Raw genomic sequence first — 20,382 nt, 5'->3', positions numbered from 1 at the left:
CATCGGAGTGCATGCTTCTTTATGCAAACGATGAGTTCTTAGATGCCATCCAGATTGGGTGCAGAGCTAACTTTTTGTTGGTGGTTTGGTCATTGGATCATGTCCAAGGAAATGAACCAGGAGGAAGAGAGTTGTGCCGCATTGTTCACATGCAGGTTTTCTTCAGGCTTTACCCGACGAGCTTCTTCCTCCATCTCACTTCGGAAGGAGTCGCGTACAGTCAACTTGAAGTCTTCATCTTCGCTTTGGGCGCCAACCTCGTCCTCCTCGATCGACTAGTAGGTTGTACTCCTGCATGGTCCTCCTCGTCGGAGTCGCCCCAGTTCTTTTTTGGCTCGACGCTCATGGTGGCGGCATCAAGCTGCATGCGTGTCGGCGACGCCGGACGTCACAAGCAGGGCGTACGGTCGAAATGCTAAAGACATTATGGTACATAGGAATACAATGTAGCTACACGAGTTTAATTCTTCCTGGACTAATGTACTCATTTTTTGCCTGGACTAACGTACTCATATTTAAAATAATAAAACACGTCTAATGAAATGTCCAATTGACTAGTCGGTTCAGCTGCAGTTTCAATGGTTCGTATGCATGCATGATCATTTTTTTGCTCATTCTACTGAAAATATACTCATTCTACTGGAAATGCACTCATTTTTACGAGCAACGCTATGTAAGTTAAGCTACAAATCATACGCATCCTTACAAAACAAACGTCAGACCGCAATATTCAGCGAATTATTAATTGTACCACCATTCGTATTGCAAATACATTTGCACTTGAAACTGTATAAAAATATGTATGTAATTTTGAACGAACCACCGTTTGGAAAACTTCCATCTGTATTACCAAGTGTATTACAATTACAGCTAGCAGCATTGGCAGTTGTCTAACGTCTCCAAACTGGGAGGTAGCAGACCTTAGTAGATTCCATTGCCAGCCATAGGAATCTTGCTCCGTTCAATTTTTTGCTCACTATATCGGATGGTCAAGGGAGGGTGCGTAGCTAGCCATGCGGGTAGCAAATCCGCGTCGATATATATATATATATATATATATATATATATATATATATATATATATATATATATATATATATATATAGGTCTGCTATTCTCGAACCGGTTCGAGAATAACTATTCTCGAACCCTTTCTGAACTTCCGCGTGTTTTCCTAGTGAACTTCTCGACGGAATACCAGAATTGCATGTTCGTGCGGACAGTGTTTCCATGATGATTTTCAAACCGCTTATCGGATTGATGCGTATAATATACCGTTGGATTCGCACGGAAATTTCGCAACTTTTTCGTGTTCATTGTTTTCCCAAATTCTTTATTGATTTAAACTAATTTGAAATATACAAAACGACGTTTTCTCGGATTTCTCTATTTTTGTACAGTTTTGGGGTTCCAGTTTTCAAACCGTTTATCGGAATGATGCGTATGATATGCCGTTGGAAAGGTGCTGACTAGGCGCACCTTTTTCATGAAGAACACTTTTCTAAATTCTTTACAGTTTAAGAGCAGATTTGAAAACACGTGATTACGTTTTTCGAACTTCTCGGTTTTTCGAACTGTTTTTTGGGGCTAATTTCCGAACCACTTATCGGAATTTTCCAAATGATATTGCGTTGAAAAGATATTGATTAGGCGAATCTTTTTCGTGTTGAATGTTTTTCCAAATTCTAAATGGTTTTAGTTTAATTTCAGAAATACATAAAAGTGAAGATAACGCCGACACAAGAACATTTCGAAATTGGCTCATCTAGATTGAGTAGGTGTGGCATTGCGATATGTTGGAGTATTAGTAGAGTTATATTAGTGCTAATTGTACGTTGAGTTGATCGATTTGCGCAATCGGTGGTTGTACGGACGATTTCTATGCGTATGATTTCCGTCCAGAAAAACAGAGTGTATGAGGTGCTCGAATATAGAAGTGAACTTCCTTTATATCTGTTAGTGAACTTCCGATCGCGGTATAAAAGTTTCAGGCATGTAATAAATTTATAGCGAACTTCTGTGGATGTGAACTTCTTCTCCCCTGAATCTGAACTTCCCGACGGACTTCAATATTGTACAGAGCGAACTTCCAAAACTTTGGTCCGGTTTGAAGTGAACTTCAGAAAATATAGCGAACTACCGTCGCATCTGCACTATTTTGAACTTCCCCTTATCTGCATCTGAACTTCCAGACGGACCTCAACATTGTAAGGAGTGAACTTCCATTTTCAAATATGAACTTCTATACGGGGAGTGAATTTCCGTATGGAGGTAAATGAACTTCCCGGTGGTGGCAAGTGAACTTCTGAAAATATTGCGAACTTCCCATTTTTTGAACTCTAGAAAAAATTTCTAAACTTCTGAATTTTGTGAGTGTGAACTTCCAAGTCTTGCAGATGTGAACTTCCTGATTTTTTGAAATCTGGAGAATTTGCTAAGATTACAAATTTCGTCTATGTGAACATCCAAGTTCTGCAGATGTGAACTACCGAGTCTTGTAGACGTGAACTTCCTGGTTTTTGTAGATGCTATTTTTTAAGTTGACAAAGAAGTGAACTCCACATGTTAGGCAAACCAAACAGCATCACCGCTGACCAGCATCGAACACTGCGGTAGGGGATGACAACCTTCACTGGCCAGGCATGGTGGGTTGGTGCAGCGACGCATGTAGATGAGGAGCACACTCCAGTAGTGATCTAGCATCGGGGATCCAGGAGGCTCGCGGCGGCGGGATTCAGGAGGCGCGCGGCGGCGGGATCCAGGAGGCGCGCGGCGGCGGGATCCAGGAGGCACGCAGCGGCGGGACCCAGTAGTCACGACGGCGGCGGGGACCCAGGAGGCGCGCGCGGCGGGGACCCAGGAGGTGCGCGGCGGCTTCATTTTTCTGCGAGGATGGGCGCGCCGTGGAGCCGACCGCCGGCGGCGTGGAGGAGGCAGGTGGCGCTGGGATGGTGGGAGGCGACACGGGGTGACGAGGAAGAACGTGGGGCAGTTCGGGGATGCGAGGTTGGCCGGATCGGGGAGAGGTGGGGCGGGGTGGTCGGGTTTGGTGCAGGAAGAAACTAAGCGGGATTATGGGGGTTATAGAATAGCTATTCTAGAACCACTCTTAAGGGGGGTTCGAGAATAGTTGGGCTCTATATATATATATATATATATATATATATATATATATATATATATATGCGTGGTACAAAAATGTTGTGGTCATATGAATATGGCCACGGTTAAAACTTGGGAAGTTTGACCTGCAAAAGGCGTAACGCATTAGAACATCTCCACCAGCACGTCCGATAGCGGCCCCGATAGCTTTTTGGGGACCGGGGGCGAAAATGGGCTCGCATCGGCGCGCCCAAACGGCGCCGGCGATTTTTGAAGCCCAGCAGAAGCACCGGCAACCCCGTGCCAGCCCCTTCACCAAGGGCGCGAATCAGGCGCGCCGGCGTCTCGCGAGGCTGAAAATTTTGGAGGTGGGAGCCGCCTGTCAGCCACACAACAACAAAATATACATCTTCTCCCCCAAAACCCCGTCCCCTCCGCCGCTCATTTCTCCCGCCAGCCGCTCAATCTCCCATCCAGCCTCGAACCCGAAAAACCCTCGCCGCCACGCCATGCCACCGAAGAGAAGGGCTCCGGCGAAGGCAGTGAAGGCGCCGACGAATGCGCCGCCGAAGACGCGCACCGTCGCGCCGAAGGAGAAGCCGGCAACCATGTCTACCCCGGCACCGTCCGCATTCATGTCTCCCCCGGCACCGTCCGCGTTCATGTCTACCTCGGCACCGTCCGAGTTCATGTCTCCCCCGGCACCGTCGACGTTCATGCCTCCCCCGGCGACCGTGGATCCTCTTGCAGCGACGGAGCTGCCGCCGGCCACCGATGAGGAAGCCGTCGAGGTTGCGTTGCCCGTGACCTCCTACGTGTGATCATGTGATCATCTGGCTTCGAAAGCCCTTTTTTGCGCCGAAAACGACGATCTGGTGGCCGTGTGTTGGCCCAAACTTCTTATTTCAAAACCTATTCGTATTTGGTGGCCGTGTGTTGGCCCAAACTTCATATTCGTAGACTTATTCGAATTTCTATGGTTGTGTTTGAGATTTCAAATTCAATTATCTATCGGAACCACCCGTTTGAAGCCGTCGGTGTTGCAATGGTACAGACATCCCAAACAAAAATATCGGCGCCTCTGAAGATGCTCTTATCAACGTCGGGCGCACTCACGTCCAACCCAGAAGGCCAGAACCCACTACCATTTCTAATCGCAGACATCACTAAAACCCAGCCAGGCGGAGGCTACAAGTCTGTCACTGTGTGTAGTCCAATCCGGCGGCCAGAGCTTCGCCTTCTCCGCAGGTGGTGTCCGTAACGCAAAGGATCACCGAACCCCGGCCCAGTACTGGAGAGATCCATGGCTCCCGCGGCGCGTCTCCTCGTCCTCGGCGCCGTCGCCGTCCTTGTCATCGCCGCCGCGCGAGGGGCGGACGCCCTCCGGTCACTCGGCGCGGGCACCACCGTAGCGGAGGGGGACGCCGCCGTGGACCTCAACGGCACCAACTTCGACGCCTTCCTCGCGGCCTCAAGGGAGCCCTTCGCCGTCGTCGAGTTCTTCGCCCACTGGTCAGACTCCTCCGCCCGATTCGCGTGTTTTCTCCCTCTGTCCGTGCGTCCGCGCTTCGATTCGATTCGATCGGGATGTTAATTTGGGTCTAGAACTGCGAAACGGATGGGCATCGAGGATGCATAGGGAGCATACGGGAGTGCATGGTGGCGCGAGAGTAAGCGAGATATGTTGACGCGGGGAACCGAAGTGATTAGTCCGTCTCGCGATTCGGCCGCTGGATAGTACAGCTAGCTCCTGGAATTCGTTCGCGTGCGGTTTGATGGCCCGACGTTCGACGAATTTTTCAACTGTACTTTGAGATATCACGTGAGAATAGTGCACGTGTATGTTCAATTTCTGCGGCTGTGAAGCTCATGTCCATGTTGGCACTATGTTTTCCTCATGCACCTGAATAGCGCACCGTACTTCCATCGTCTTATTATATGTTGAACTAGAACATGAAAGCGCACGTTGCTGCGCCCGTACATTTTAAAAAAGTTACAAAATGTATATTTGAAAAAATCTTGGGAAGCCAAACAACATTTTATTATGATTTGGAGGTACTTTGATAGAAGATCGTAATAAATAGTGGCATAAAAAGTAGCCCAAAACAAGCATTCGAGCTCGGTACAATGAATCAATGTTTAGTAACCCTAACACAATCAAATTAGCTTTTTTCTATAACGGCTTGACACAATCCATCTAGCTCAGGACTTGCACAGCTAGAAGATTTGATTTACAGTCATATATTCAAAGATGAGTCCACCAGAGCTTGGAACAAATTCCAATTTGTAAACTATTGTTCCCTTTTTTGCACAATAAAGTGACCAATCCATTGCTAAAGAAGAAGGTAAATATTTCTAATGTAACAAATAAAATTAGTATGACCAGATACGAACTATTAAAAAATTATATCTAGAACAAATAAGGGGTTGTTGCTTTTATGTTATTCCTATCAAAGCACGATACACGTCGCCATGTAGATTTGACTTGAAACAGTTCAAAGAACATATACGACTTCTAAAAGAGAGCTAATATAGAAATATCACAGAATAGAGGGAAAGCCATATGACAATGTTTTTTTTTGTCTTCGTATAGACAAAAAAAATTCTACATTAAACATAAGATTGTATATATGTGTAAGCAAAAAAAAGGACTTTTGAAGTTTGAGTGAGGATAATTGTCTTCAACTTTGGAGAATCGGCTGAAAAAACACGGAATTGTCTTCGCCTTTATAAGCGAAAATGTCCAGCCTATCTCGCTTTTAGCCTTCATGGTGAATGACCCACCCTTTCTTTGAACCTTTGTCAATGATCAAACAAACATACAGATATGATGATATGATTGGCAGGCCATACGGTTTAAAGCTCATCTACAACATATGAAGGCGTTGGCAACATTACTTCGATAACACTAAAATAAAATAAATCAAAGGGATAATCTATGGATATAAATATGTGCAAATTAAAGGCAAGGAAACAACATGGACAACAGTAGTAATATATTTTATCTTAGTACAAATCTGTACATACCCAGAAAATTCGGGAGCGAGCGGCTGCATCAACCTGGGCGTTTACATCCCATCGTACGTCTGTGTATAAATCGCCAATCTTGGAGCGAGCTGAAGCACAAAAATATGTGTACCATGTACTAATAATCGTACCAAAGAACTAACAATGCAATCTCACTTATTCATTTAAATCAAGGGGAAGTGCTTCAGCCCAACCAAAAATCAAACGGTGAAATAAACCATTGATTAGATTACCGGGCATGTGCTTCAGATCCAAGAAAAGATGCTTGTTTCAGATTCAAAGGTTTGTAATTAGCTTACCACGATTGCTTTTGGACTGGAGGATGCGAGCACCATACAACGATGTGGTTCACCCCGGAGAGATCGGAAACGCAGTGGCCGGAGGGCAAAGCAGTGATGACTGATGAGAAGATGGTGGCATTATAGGGATGCATCTTGAAATACTACCATATATTCTTCGAGCCCCTCGTCTCTTACATGGCAGTCACTGGAAAGTTCTGAATCTCCTCCTCTTCCTCCTTCATATCCTCAATCGTTGAATCCTTTTCCTCATCGCTCGGCATCGTGACCTGTCGTCACTGACGCATGATCCCAGGAGAATCACTACAAAAACAACAACGATTTAGAAAGAGTGACGGATAAACCAAAATAATGCTTACAAAGTGATGGAACGCATCATCGCATCGCAGGGTCAAAGATGAATATGAAATAGATCAGAGCAACCGTATCCTCATTAAATAGTTGAGAGGAGGGCAGGAGTCGGCCAACCGAGAAACGGACGTCCACGCAAATTGAAGTCGAGAGAAAAGGGGATAGAGATTTGGTGCACATGGGCACCAGTGATCCCTATTTAAAAAAAGTAATTAAAAATCACATTTATAAGTTTCAGAAAAATCTAAAAATAAATTATGATGTAGCCAGTATTGTATTCCACAAAGTGTACATTTTCAGTTGGAAATAATTTTTATTTTAAGCTACACAAAAATAATAAATTTTTAAATATGAGTATAGTGATTCAGATCTTCAAAAAAAATCAGACTTTATCATTTTTGTGTAGCTTGAAAAACAAAATATTTGTATTTGAGATTTTGTACGTTAGTGGGATACATCATAAGCTCCTTTTAGAATTTTGCTACAGAATTTTTTTAAACACATAAATGTATTTTTCAAAAAATTTAATACAGCGCGAGCACTGGTGCCCAAGATCCAAAATAACTTTTCGGAGCGACGGTAGCAATTTCTTAACTAATTACCCGCTTCGTCACATTCTCTTTCCCGGCCTTTTTTGTACAAAGCAGAGGATCATGGGCCCGTTTAGCAGTTTGTTGGCCCAATTTATCACGTGATGTCCAGGTAGGTTTTAGGAGTAGCAGCCCTTGAGACGTTGGGCTGACCAGAACGAGTGGGCTGACACAATGAAATGGAAAATCACATTTATAAGTTTCAGAAAAATCTAAAAATAAATTATGATGTAGCCAGTATTGTATTCCACAAAGTGTACATTTTCAGCCGGAAATAATTTTTATTTTAAGATACACAAAAATAACAAATTTTTAAATATGAGTATAGTGATTCAGATCTTCAAAAAAAAATCAGACTTCATCATTTTTGTGTAGCTTGAAAAGCAAAATATTTGTATTTGAGATTTTGTACGTTAGTGGGATACATCATAAGCTCCTTTTAGAATTTTGCTACAGAATTTTTTTAAACACATAAATGTATTTTTCAAAAAATTTAATACAGCGAGAGCACTGGTGCCCAAGATCCAAAATAACTTTTCGGAGCGACGGTAGCTATTCCTTAACTAATTACCCGCTTCGTCACATTCTCTTTCCCGGCCTTTTTTGTACAAAGCAGAGGATCATGGGCCCGTTTAGCAGTTTGTTGGCCCAATTTATCACGTGATGTCCAGGTAGGTTTTAGGAGTAGCAGCCCTTGAGACGTTGGGCTGACCAGAACGAGCGGGCTGACACAATGAAATGGCCCAAAACGCTGTGGTGGCTCGTAGGTGATTCCATTATACTGTTAACTAATTGCTACTAAGCGTAAGTGGGACATGATGATATTGTTGGCTCATAGGAACCTGCAGAAGATTCATTAACATTTCAATAATCTGCAACGACATGTTATGTTCTCTTCCAGAATCTGGTGCTCTCGATGACAAGCTTATTTTGGTCTTAATAATTTGGTACTTCTAGTTGTAATGATGTAATCGCTATTCCTAACATCGTAGCAGCCTATATACTGACATCGAACTGTCCCTGAGCTTGAGAATTTTTACTTAACTCCTATTAAAGTAAATCGCTGCTTGCCAAAATTTTATTCGTTTATACATGCCGAAGAGGGACAAATATCATTCACTAGTTTGACGACTGAACGTGGAAAATTATTTAAAGCATTAGTCCCCAATACTGCGATTACTATCGCGTAAAACAAATATTAATACCCTGTTTGTACTCCATTTCTTTGCAGCTTAACATCGTTTGTTTCTATCTTGTTTATGTTCTGCTAACTAAAATGCCTACTATGCCTGCGCAGGTGTCCGGCTTGCAGAAAGTACAAGGTATGGAGCCTGTTGTATTGGAGTATCATATTACTCATATGATCTTAAATGCTACTCTTGCTAATCCTAATTTGTTCCTTACCAACAGCCTCATTATGAGAAAGTTGCAAAACTTTTCAATGGTCCAGATGCTGCACATCCTGGGAGAATACTGATGACCAGGCTTGATTGTGCATTAAAGGTACAGTACCTCCAGTGAAGGGTAATTCTTTCATCAGTTTGCTGAAGCTAAACAACTGAACACTTTAAAGGTGATATTTTTACAATTATGTTACTGTTTGGTGAGAGAATTGTCCTCTTGTTATTGCCAACCTGAAGGCTAAAGTATAGAAGTTTTTTTTTTCTTGTGAAAGATTAGTGTTTCATGTTATTTATTTTTTACATTTCTGTCAGAAACCCAATACTCTACTGAATTGTACTGCTAACCTATTAGTTCCTCAAGCAGCGCTGTGCATTGGCATGTAGTGATGCTTCATTTCTTTTGAATGTTTGAATGCACAGGTGAACATAGATCTTTGCAGTAGATTTTCCGTTGACCATTATCCTTACCTACTTTGGGCTCCCCCACCAAAATTTGTCAATGCTAAGTGGAACCGGAAGCAAGAGAAAAGTGAAATAAAAATGATTCATGATGGAAGAACGGCAGAGCGTTTACTCAAGTGGATAAATAAGCAAACGGAAAGGTAAGTGTCCAAACTATTCACTATCACTAGAAGTTCAGTTGATATGTCATTTACGGAACTAACAATTTGTCTGTACCTCTTTTTTTTTCTGAAATGAGTACATTGGTGCATGAGTTTGAGGATAACATTTATTCTTTTAATCAGATGTTTTGGTTCAGCTCAATCATTATAGGCATGCTAGATTTTCTTAATACACCCCTCTTTATGGTATGTGCAGTTCGTTCACTTTGGATGACAAAAAAAATGAGAATGAAATTATGCTTATGAAGATGCCTCGGATCTTGAACAGGTGCAGTTACATTCTTTATTTGTTGAATCAAATTACACAAAATCTTATTTTACACGCTAACAAGCAGTATGTTCCATTCCTTAAGAACCTTTGTTGACTCTATGTGTCTTGTTAGGTTGTTCGAGAAATTAACGATGTGGAGGAATAGTGCAATCTGATTGAGTCCAACATTCCTTCGATTACCAACCTACAGAGGGATGTCAAACATCAATACAATGTTCACAAGACACCAGTGCAACTCACTGCATTGCAGCTAAATAAAGAATGAGGAATGTGTGGCAAAAGAGCATCATGCTGAGAACATCAGTATGTTTGTTTGAGCACCATTTGATTCATCAAACTAAAGAATTACTCTTAAATATAATTCAGTGGTGTACAATATGAAAGATTGCATGCCTATGTAACAAATCATATTTTATTTGTATCAGTTCTCTCAATGAACATCAAGGTTAACTAGCAGTGTGATACCGTAACAAGGAAGTTTTAACTACGCCCTCCGATCCATAATAAGTGTCGGAAACTTAGTACTCCTCCATCTCTAAAAAAACTGAATAACTTTTTCTAGATTTGGATGTATCTATAACTAAAAATATGTCAAAATATGTCTACAGACGGAGTACAAAAGTTACACTCCCTCTGATTTGTATTACTTGTCACTAGTATAGATATATCTAGAACTAAAATATGTCTAGATACATCTATATTAGTGATAACTAATATGAATCGGAGGATCTACTAATTTCGTATTAAATTTCCGATACTTATTATAGATCGGAGGAAGTAGCAAATCCATGACCCAGTGTTAGATTGACCAACCATAAGGCTCTCTTAGTAACACACAGGAAGCAAGGCTTAAAGCATATTGGAGCTCAAAAGTGGAGTACATCAGGTGACGCTAGTTTTTGGATTCAAGAAGTATTTAAAATTGGGTGTGCAAAAAAAATATGATGTACTTCCTCCGTTCCACAAAAAAACTTCTCAACTTTGTCTTCATTTGTATATATATAGACATATTTTAGTTATAGATACACTCGTATCTAGAAAAAGTTGAATTTTTTTTTTGAGACGGGGAGCGTATTTGAGAATATTAAGGGAAACACAGATTGCAACTAGTAATGCCGACACCCATGTTGCATGTTACGGTTCTAAGTTCTCAAAAAATGTGAAATAAATTTTGAAAAATGTTTTACCTGTACATTTACAATATTTCATCCAAAAATCTGACAATGTCTGGGCTACACAAAAAAGATAGAAGATGTGTGAATATAAATTTATAGGTACACAAGATACACCATAACCATGCCCATGATTTATTTCAGTTAAAAAAAATCAAAAGTGTGGAGATAATGAGGTGCGGGTGCAACCAGTTGTGGAGTATTCGCATTCAAAGGCCAACAATCAACAACATTCATCTCAATACATTTTGTACTTCTCATCCATTTGCAATTCGTCGGTAACAAAGCATAGTGGGTCGTTCTAGAAATTTAAATAACGACAGTGTAACAAGACAGAGCTTGTGCCTATGACATACATGCACAACTCTTGGGATCACTACCGCAAAGACACAAAAAATTGGTACATAGCGTGAAAGGTAGAGGTCGTAAGTTCTTATTAAGTCACGATGTAAGGTAACTATAATATGCTAGGCTGTCAAACTACCGAAGGTTGCATAGAAACTTACTTTCAAGAGACTGTTAGCAAACATGCGCTCCATCAAACTTGGGTCAGAACGTATCACTCCAGCACTATGTATGCCAAATTCAGATTCAAAAAGAAAAAGTGTAACTTCATGAATTTCTACTTTGCTAACATCTTTCTGCGACCCCTTTCTTCATCTCCCGCAACCTCACGAAGGAGCTGGTTTGTTGATGTGGTACTAGTCTGACCATGACCCCCCATCTATGCCTTGTTGTGCGGCATCTGTCAGACCTCCAGAGAAGAACGTCTTTTGCGCGGTTCGGTTTTCTTCGGCATCTCTCCGGTGGTGCTGCCATGGACCAATGCGGCAGTGCCACCCTTTGCTTGACATTGCAACTCCCTTTGGTTCTCCCACTCCATTGCTTTCTTTGTTACTTCTCCTTGGATGCCTAGGGGAGTAGGGGGGTTGCCAATCGGATGAGGTTGTCTTTGAGTTTGTAGTGACTTCTACTTTGCGATGAGGGAGGTGAATAGCTAAGGATGAAAGTTACGTCTGGCTTCTCGATGGCAATGATGACGACACTTGCGAGCACCATTCACCTCCTTGGATGCATTGTGGTTGAAAATCAGGATCCTCTTGGATCTGTTACCTCCCTACATGTGTTGTCTTAAAGTCCTTGCCCTCCGTTGGTTCGCATCTTTGGTGACCCTCAAAACCACGCGGTATATTTCGCTTGAGTGTTTGTATGGCCTGTTCCAGGGGGACTCGGGCGACGTCCTTCGATCTTCATTCGTTGGGGGACGAGGACATTAAGACATGGTCTGTGCATTTGTTTATTTTGGTGGGTCTGATGTATCCTTTTGTTGTTATATATCAGTGTTTTTTCTCTTTTTTATTATGAGCTCTTATTGTGAGCTGGTAAATCCCAACATGATTCTATGGTCTATGGTTGTACTTGTAGCCGGTTTAATGGCTAAAATCGGGCTCCTGTCAACTGTCAAGCCTTATTTCAAACGAAAGAAGATGCTGCCCAATTTGCACCGGTTGACCTGCAAAAGGCCTAACATGACGTACAACGAAGCCATCCACCAAAGCCAGCGGCCCACGTGACCCCACGGCCACCCGTCTGGGCCCACTCCTCGGTGAGGTAAAACGTCAGCAACAGCTCCCATCCTCCTACCCAAGTCCACCTTCCACGGTACGGCGTAATTAATTTTCTAATCCCAGGCGTAATTACGCGAGCGAGAAAGCTTTCCCCTAAACCCAGGCGACGGAGGCTACTAGTCCCTAGTCTAATCCTGCCACCAGAGCTTCGGTGTCCGAAACGGATCGCCGGATCCCCGCCCCGCGCGGCACAGAGATCCAGGCCGATCCACATGGCGTCGTCGGCGCGCCTCCTCGCCCTCGCCGCCGCCCTCCTCGCAGCCGTCCTCCTCGCCGCCGCGCCAGGGGCGGACGCCCTCCGGTCCCTCGGCGTCGGCGAGGACGCCGCCGCCGCCGCGCAGGGGGACGCCGCCGTCGACCTCAACGCCACCACCTTCGACGCCTTCCTCGGGGCCGTGCGCGAGCCCTTCGTCGTCGTCGAGTTCTTCGCCCACTGGTCAGCCTCCCCCCCTTGCCCCCGATTCGCGTGTTCTCTCTCTCCGTGTGCGCGCGCTTCGGTACTGCCCGATTCGGTTCGATTCGATCGCGACGTTTGGTCCAGAATCGCGAAATGGGTGGGGATCGGGGATTCGGGAGCTCCTGACGGCGCGAGGAGCGAGTATTACTGTCGCCGGGTTTCCTGCTGTCGTCGATCTGCCAGTCAGAACCCGAAACGATTAGTCCGTCTCCCGTTTCAGCTACTGGATAGCACGCGGCAGCTCCTCAAAACTATTCACGTGAGTCAGGTTCGATGCCACGACCCCGACGAACGCAGTCAATAAATTTTCCCACCCTGCAGTGTCAGATGTCACGTGAGAGTGAAACCGTGAGATGTTATTGCTTTGTATGTCGTGCTGCGGGTGGGGGAGGGAGATGGTGCAAGAGGGGGTGTAAATGTGGAATGTGAGCCTATCTTCAGATTCTGCGGGCTGCGGCTGTGAAGTTTATGTCTATGTTGCCACTTGTATGTTTTCCATGTGTGTGCTACCGGAAATGGTGTGTTCTGCCTGCGCTGTAGATTTGTTGGCTCACGAGAACCTGCAGTAGATTTGTTAACATTTCAGTAACCTGTGACAGTATGCTATGTTTTGTTCCAGAATCTGTGCTTTCCCTGCCAACTTTTTTTTGGTCTTGTTAGGTTGCTAGTTTTAATGTGTAATGATGCACTAATCGTTATTCCTAACTGCTAATACCAGACATGACTATATTGAACTGTCCCTCAGCTTGAGAATTTTCAATAATAAACTAATGGTATTCAAGTAAATCACTGCTTGCCTAATTCGAATACCATCCACTAGTTTCAACATTGACCGTCGAAAATTTGAAGCATTATTTCGTAAAAAATAAAATAAAATTGAAGCATTGATTTGCTTTCTCGTGTAAAAAGCTATTAACATGATGTTGGTGCTCTATTTCTTTCCAGCTGAATGTCACATTATTTTCTATCTAGTTTAATTTCTGCTAACTGAAAAATGCCTCTCATGCTTGCTCAGGTGTCCAGCTTGCAGAAACTACAAGGTATAGAGCCTATTGCTGTGCACTGTATCATATTATTCATATCATCTGAAATGCTACTCTTGCTTATCTTGATTTCTACATTACCTACAGCCTCACTATGAGAAAGTTGCGAAACTTTTCAATGGTCAAGATGCTGCACATCCTGGGAGAGTACTGATGGCCAGGGTTGACTGTGCATTAAAGGTACAGTACTTCTAGTGAGGGTTGATACTTTTCATCAGTTTGTTGAACAACTTGATCACTTAAAAGTCAATATTTCTGCGATTGTACCACTGTGGTGAGATAACCTAGATAAGTATCACCGTGTATCTTCATCAATTCATAGTTGCCCTCTTTGGTATTGCCAACCTGAAGGCTAGAAATATACAGTAGTAATTTCACTTGTGAAAGACTAGTTAGTATCTCGGTTGATTTGTGATTATTTCCATCTGTCAGGAAAAAAATAATGTACTGAATTGTCCTGCTAACATATTAGTTCCTGAAGCAGTGGTGTACATTGGCATGCAGTGATGCTTTATTTCTTTTGAATATTTGACAGCACAGGCGAACATAGATCTTTGCAGTAGATTTTCTGTTGACCATTATCCTTTCCTACTTTGGGGCCCCCCAACAAAATTTGTTTCCGCTAAGTGGGACCGGAAGCAAGAGAAAAGTGAAATTAAATTGATTGATGATGGAAGAACAGCAGAGCGTTTACTTAAGTGGATAAATAAGCAAATAGAAAGGCAAGTTCTTCTCCTAACTATTTTAGTCGCTAGAAGTTCAGTTGATATATTATTTACAGAACTAGTAACTTTTTGTGCACCTATTTATTTACCACCCTATGTTACCTCTTTTTTCTGAAGTAAGCACGTCGGCTCATGAGTTTGGGCCTAACCTCTTATTCTGTTACTCAGATACTTTATGTTTTGGTTCAGTTCATCCATTATAGGGACACTGGATTGTATTAATACACCCATATTTATGGTATGTGCAGCTCGTTCACTTTGGATGACAAAAAATATGAGAATGAAAATATCCTTCCAAAGAATGCTACAGACCCTGAACAGGTACTTTATTTGTGAATCAAATTGCATAAATTCTTACTTGGCGCACTAATAAGCAGTATTCTTGGGTCCTTAAGAACTTTTGTTGACTTAATATGTTCTATTAGATTGTTCGAGCAATTTACGATGTTGAGGAAGCAACAGCTCATGCATTGCAGATAATTTTGGAGCATAAGGTTCTAGTTAAATTATCAAAATTCACAACTGATGTGCTGTTTGTTGCACTTCTGCTTACTGTTTCTACTGTTACTCGCAAACTGTAGATGATCAAACCAGAGACTCGTGACTCACTTGTAAGGTTTTTACAAATTTTGGTCGCTCATCATCCATCCAAGAGGTATTGTGGTATTCCTTTGAATCTGTAGTGGCAGAGTATAGCTATTTTGTATTATGCATTTCATACATTTTTGTTGATTCTATAGGTGTAGAAGAGGATCTGCTGAGCTACTTATTAACTTTGATGATCACTGGCCTTCAAACATCTCGTTAAGTTCACAAGAGAGTTCTAGAATGTTGGAAAGTGTTGAAACAGATGATTACAAGATCTGTGGAAAGGAGGTGCCACACGGTTACTGGGTACGCCCTGTTATGCTAGGCCTGATGAGGATTTTCTTAATAGGAGTTGTCTTATCTTGGATCTTATAGAATATGCCATGTACAAATAATATACTGAACTGGAAATTGTGATTTACCAGTATATATAGGCATTTTTTCTGCAATTGCATGGAAATGTCCACAATCCGGTATCTGAGAGGTACTATTAGGAGCGAGTGACATCTCATAGCTTCTCACAAATATACAACAGCTGCTATATTTAGATATATAATTTCAAGTCCTGATTTAATCTACTACTCCCTCCATAACTAAAAAAACTTCTCAATTTTTTCTAGTATCCACGACTAAAACATGTCTGTATGCCGTTGTATCTAGACAAAGTTGAGAAGCCTTTTTAGGAACAGAGGGAGTATATAATGTAGGACACAGTTTATGAGCATACCATAGCTTGCTCTAGACATGTGGCCTGCCGAGCCTCTTTTCATAGCCAATAGCTGTTTAACTTAAATGATACAAGGAATATATTTTTATGTGCCTTTCAGTATTTTTTACTTCAACTGTGATCTTCTCATTTTTCTGTTTTAAAATGTTGCAGATGTTCTGCCGTGGAAGTAAAAGTGAAACAAGGGGATTTAGGTGATTTTTACTCCACATATGTTTTGAACATTTTCAGTGGGTGCAAAGTTTCTTTTTATTATTTGGGCTCTTGCTAATTTATATTTGAAATCAAATTAGGCAATGGGTACAGGTAGATGAAAACTATTGTTACTTACAACTTAATATCACATGAAACTAATACTTGTTGCTCTATCAGCTGTGGACTTTGGGTTTTGCTTCATTCACTGACCGTCCAAATTGGGGATGGAGAGAGCCAATCAACCTTTACATCAATATGTGACTTCATACACAATTTCTTCATCTGTGAGGAATGTCGCAAACACTTCTACGGAATGTGTTCAAGGTTTGCAAAACATGCATTGCGTTACATTGCTGCTTTGAAACATTTGACTGCATGCCTAACTGTTACCTTTACTTGTAGCGTATCAGTTCCCTTCAAGTCTGCCCGTGATCTCAGCCTCTGGCTATGGAGCACACATAACAAAGTCAATGAGAGATTGATGAAAGACGAAAAAGATTTGGGAACTGGCGATCCATCATTTCCTAAAGTTGTCTGGCCTCCTAAGGCACTCTGCCCATCTTGCTATCGTTCTTCAAGCGGGACCGGTGATGAAGCTGTGCAGGTTGACTGGAATGAGGATGAAGTATTTTCATTCTTGGTTAACTACTATGGGAAGACGCTTGTATCATCCTACAAAGAGACCTACGTGGAGTCTCAAGAGAAGAAACACGTAATGCCACTTTCGGATGATGCCTCCTCGGGTGCTGCAAGAGTCCCAATTGGAGCTGCCCTGGGTGTTGCCGCTGCCAGCTGTATATTCGGAGCGCTGGCTTGCTTCTGGAGAGCCCAGCAGAAGAACAGAAAGTACTCGTACCGTTTACACTCTTTAAAGAAAATATGATTAGACAATTTTAGGTTGGTAGGATACCATTCTTGCTGTGTGCGTGCGTATATGGAGTTCAAATCATAGAAGTGATTAGGTTCTACTTGTCGATTTTACAGGCAAAGAAAGAACTGGAACTGAAAAACAGCCCACCAGTTGCCCACCCTTCACTTCACCACAGGTGGTCTCCGTGAATGTATATTTTCTGGATGAGTTAAAACTTTTGGTAAGTACTCCAAGAAGAGTGCGCAGAAATCTGATGTTCGAGCTGTCATTTACAGATGAAAAACTTACAGAAGCATGTTGATCTAACTAATGTGATTGTTTGGTGCAACGATGTGAACTTTGTTGCACCTTGTCATAGGCTTAAAATGTAGCTCTGTTTTTACCATATAGATGTGATCTGATATTCTGATTAATGGATATGAATGTTATATTGCCCATTGGATCGCTGAATTTTTTTAACTCAATGCATCATGGTGTACCATTTATCCAGAAGTGTTGCAGTTTTACGGTTGAGATGTTCTATACTTATGTAATCCAAATGTGCAATGTTCATGACCGCATGGTATGAAATTATTAAGCACGCCTAAAAGCTAGTGTACTTTGCACAAAGGCATCATTTGGAATTGGTGAATTACTAGTGCCAGACAACAGGGAGAATGAGCGAAAGTCTGAACTTTTGTCTGCATCAAATATACATGCACAAGATGTTTCCTCTCTCGTCATATGCAGCAGGCACGCTTGATCTTCACTGCTTCTGAAGCAAGTGTCCATGTGACCATGTGTGTAGATATGTGTTTTTCGTTTGATGTACAAGGTGTTCTGAAGATTGCATACGTACAGCCATAACTCACAACAATTTTTTACATATCTTGCATGCCCTGTGTGGGTATATGGCACATCTGAAGCTCAAAACCACATTCAGGTGCCATACTTGACTGGGGTTTCCTTTTTGCGCTACTGGATGCTGATGACAACAAGCTGTTGCGGTGGTGGAACTGGCACCGGCTGCGTGCTCCTTCCTGCTGCTTCTGAAACCTGACCATGCATAGTCTACGTTGTGGCGCATAATGTCAGCATGAAGCTACACATGTACATTCAGCGTTGTGACTGAAAGGGTTCTACAAACCTGCAGTTGGTTGCGTCGATATAGCAGTTCGGTCACGGCCACCATGATGATATAGAGAGGTATCACAACGCCGGCCGTTCTGAGCATCAGCAGCTGGTTCCATAAACAAAATTTTGCACCATATTAATTAGGCAGATTCCATACTCGTCTAGGCTAGGAAACAACGCAAAGGTGTGGATTGTCCCCAAAATTTCAGAGCCTTACGGTGATCATCGCGACGGTGTAGACATCATGGTCGCTGAGGAAAACCGAGATGGCGTCATGGAGTACCAGGAGAAGCATCAGCTGAGGTTGGAAGAATATTGTTTCGAGCTGTTATTTTCCCAAGTCGCCGCACGAAACAGACTTATGAAGTTTTCACTGGCACTTACAGTTATAGCAATTATGCGACAGCAGATAACACTTTTCGGGGTGGAAGCTTGTCGATCATATTCGTAGCTTGTGGAGGTGGAAGAACTCTGGTATGTGTCCTGTGCTTGGATGTATGCAGGAGTTCTGCTAATGAGAAGAGCATTAGGTGATCCATATGTCAGATGTCATATGCTTTACATTACAGGTGAAGCATTAGAAATTGGTACCTGAAGAAAATTGAGTTTCTTCCATGGTGAAACAACTTGGAAGGAGCAGTGTAGTTTGGTGTGAATTGCTGTTTTAACATAAATAAAAGTATCAATCAGTCTCATAACAGCATATATACAGTTATCAACATTTTTTTTTTGTCTTTTCTTGTTGTGTATAACCAATTTGAGATGATCATTGGACATTGGTACTAGTTGACAAGAGAAACCAAATTTCACCTGCAAGCATATCTCACATATGGTGTCCCCCTTCTCATCGCACCACCTCTGAACGCATGTCCGATGGGCATACTGAAAGAAACAATAATACGATTCAGTCATTGCTCGGGACAAGCAAATGCCTATAATATATGGTAAGAACAGAGAAGAATAATTAGTAGCATGACGCTAAGTATTTTCTTCACCTTCAGGCTGCCCTTGCAGGAGCAAGGCGCCTCCATGCAGGTCTCATCATTCTCATCCTGGCAGATTCTACATTCCACCAGGACACCACTCTTCGGCCTGCCACCTTGAAGGACGTCATCATCACAAGCAGAAGCGGCTGCTGTTGAACAAGGCGCATCCGAGGCCTTGTCGATGGCGGACTGGACCGTCGACGCCGTGAGCAGCCGCCCCGCCATCACCGCGAAATGGTCTGCCATCCCTGAGGAAGATCACATATAAGTAAGTGCGAGCTGCGTGCGTCTGACCTCGAAGAAAAATATGAGTCCTAAACCGATCATCACCTGGAAAAGTGAAGCATCAAAGTAAGGCACGAAACGGGGGAAATGGCGGCTGCTCGGGCTACGTAAGGTCGATAGGGAAGGGGAGCAGAGGCAGGAAGGTGAAGATGAAGGAGGAGGAGGCTTGCAAGCTGGGGCTTTTGGGTATCTGAACAAAAAAACAACTTGGGTGGTAGCATGGAGAAGCAAGAGATGGAGTAGGCGCCGTCGCTGTTGCTGCGTTGGCCGTCGCTTGCTTCTGCTCCGAGAACATCTTATTCCAGAACTGCTTTTTCGTTCATGCCCAGAGAGAACAAAATAACACTGGATTTAGAAAGTCGGATTCTTTTTTTTCTCGAGCAGAATTAGCTGGAAAAAAACTTTGCATAATTGCATCCTGAGGTCATATTATATTCGATGTAACAAGCTTATTTAGGTAGCCACCACCTTTTTGTTCAAGAAAGCTAGCATTATGAATTTATGATCATGCCATGCTGCATGAGGAAATATTGCTTCTTTTAGAGAGGACGGAGGGAATTATTCCTCTTTCAACTGTCATATGCACTCCTTTTTACATTGATTTGTGATGTTGCTTTGGGGTGGGAGAGGTTGACAGGTGGAGCTGTTGGAATTAAGCTTTGGGTTGGCCTTCCATGGCTGTTAGGAGTATCTCAACGAATCTCCACCTCGTACACGTTTCCATGTCTTGTTGCTAATGTGAGGAATCTCTCGGCGCGATGCCCTCTCGTTGCCTGTACTTTTTTCTACCTCTTGTTGCCTTGCTGGAGTAGCAACAAAAAGAAAAGGGAGAGATTGGAACTTCAAAAGAGCATGTGAAATGAGGCCAGGACAATGTATGGGCCTGCCCTTCACCAGCGTAATTCGTAAGCCCCTCTCAAAGGATA

The 20,382-nt window shown here is 42.7% G+C and overlaps 2 protein-coding genes across 6 annotated transcripts; one reads left to right on the top strand and one right to left on the bottom strand.

The window, feature by feature from the left end:
* The first annotated feature begins 4,352 nt into the window (after positions 1-4,352).
* LOC127327471 (sulfhydryl oxidase 1) lies at positions 4,353-17,557 on the top strand. 5 transcript variants are annotated; one of them, XM_051354242.2, is made up of 12 exons: positions 12,550-12,902; positions 13,939-13,963; positions 14,054-14,146; positions 14,507-14,688; positions 14,940-15,012; positions 15,117-15,185; positions 15,273-15,346; positions 15,432-15,585; positions 16,160-16,200; positions 16,379-16,525; positions 16,604-17,098; positions 17,186-17,557. In XM_051354242.2, exons 1-11 carry the CDS (start codon positions 12,679-12,681, stop codon positions 17,082-17,084), a joined length of 1,563 nt encoding a protein of 520 aa, XP_051210202.1. In that variant the 5' UTR covers positions 12,550-12,678; the 3' UTR covers positions 17,085-17,098; positions 17,186-17,557. The 5 variants fall into 5 exon arrangements, with proteins under 5 accessions (XP_051210205.1, XP_051210206.1, XP_051210202.1 ...); XM_051354243.2 differs by having other exon boundaries at positions 12,552-12,902; positions 16,604-17,047; XM_051354245.2 differs by lacking the exons at positions 12,550-12,902; positions 13,939-13,963; positions 14,054-14,146; positions 14,507-14,688 and adding exons at positions 4,353-4,614; positions 8,667-8,691; positions 8,780-8,872; positions 9,193-9,374 and having other exon boundaries at positions 16,604-17,557.
* A 172-nt stretch (positions 17,558-17,729) lies between these two features.
* LOC127327473 (uncharacterized) lies at positions 17,730-19,658 on the bottom strand. The gene is made up of 8 exons (XM_051354247.2): positions 19,502-19,658; positions 19,181-19,419; positions 18,996-19,067; positions 18,777-18,844; positions 18,570-18,693; positions 18,403-18,483; positions 18,199-18,291; positions 17,730-18,122 (listed from the first exon to the last, which is right to left on the bottom strand). Exons 2-8 carry the CDS (start codon positions 19,415-19,417, stop codon positions 18,027-18,029), a joined length of 771 nt encoding a protein of 256 aa, XP_051210207.1. The 5' UTR covers positions 19,418-19,419; positions 19,502-19,658; the 3' UTR covers positions 17,730-18,026.
* Between the last annotated feature and the right edge of the window lie 724 nt (positions 19,659-20,382).

The sequence above is a fragment of the Lolium perenne genome, chromosome 1, assembly GCF_019359855.2.
Source record: "Lolium perenne isolate Kyuss_39 chromosome 1, Kyuss_2.0, whole genome shotgun sequence".
Taxonomy (NCBI): Eukaryota; Viridiplantae; Streptophyta; class Magnoliopsida; order Poales; family Poaceae; genus Lolium; species Lolium perenne.
The sequence above is the reverse complement of the archived record's forward strand: the minus strand, read 5'-3'. Positions and strand labels throughout refer to the sequence as shown.

What these genes read in the sequence shown, in the direction of transcription:
- LOC127327471 (XM_051354242.2), top strand. Translation starts at nt 12,679, where the DNA reads ATGGCGTCGTCGGCGCGCCTCCTCGCCCTCGCCGCCGCCCTCCTCGCA. An exon ending in GTCGAGTTCTTCGCCCACTG is followed by an intron (nt 12,903 to 13,938) that starts GTCAGCCTCCCC and finishes ATGCTTGCTCAG; the next exon opens with GTGTCCAGCTTGCAGAAACT. An exon ending in ATGCTACAGACCCTGAACAG is followed by an intron (nt 15,013 to 15,116) that starts GTACTTTATTTG and finishes ATGTTCTATTAG; the next exon opens with ATTGTTCGAGCAATTTACGA.
- LOC127327473 (XM_051354247.2), bottom strand. Translation starts at nt 19,417, where the DNA reads ATGGCAGACCATTTCGCGGTGATGGCGGGGCGGCTGCTCACGGCGTCG. An exon ending in AGAAACTCAATTTTCTTCAG is followed by an intron (nt 18,694 to 18,776) that starts GTACCAATTTCT and finishes TCTCATTAGCAG; the next exon opens with AACTCCTGCATACATCCAAG. An exon ending in GTCGCATAATTGCTATAACT is followed by an intron (nt 18,484 to 18,569) that starts GTAAGTGCCAGT and finishes TTCCAACCTCAG; the next exon opens with CTGATGCTTCTCCTGGTACT.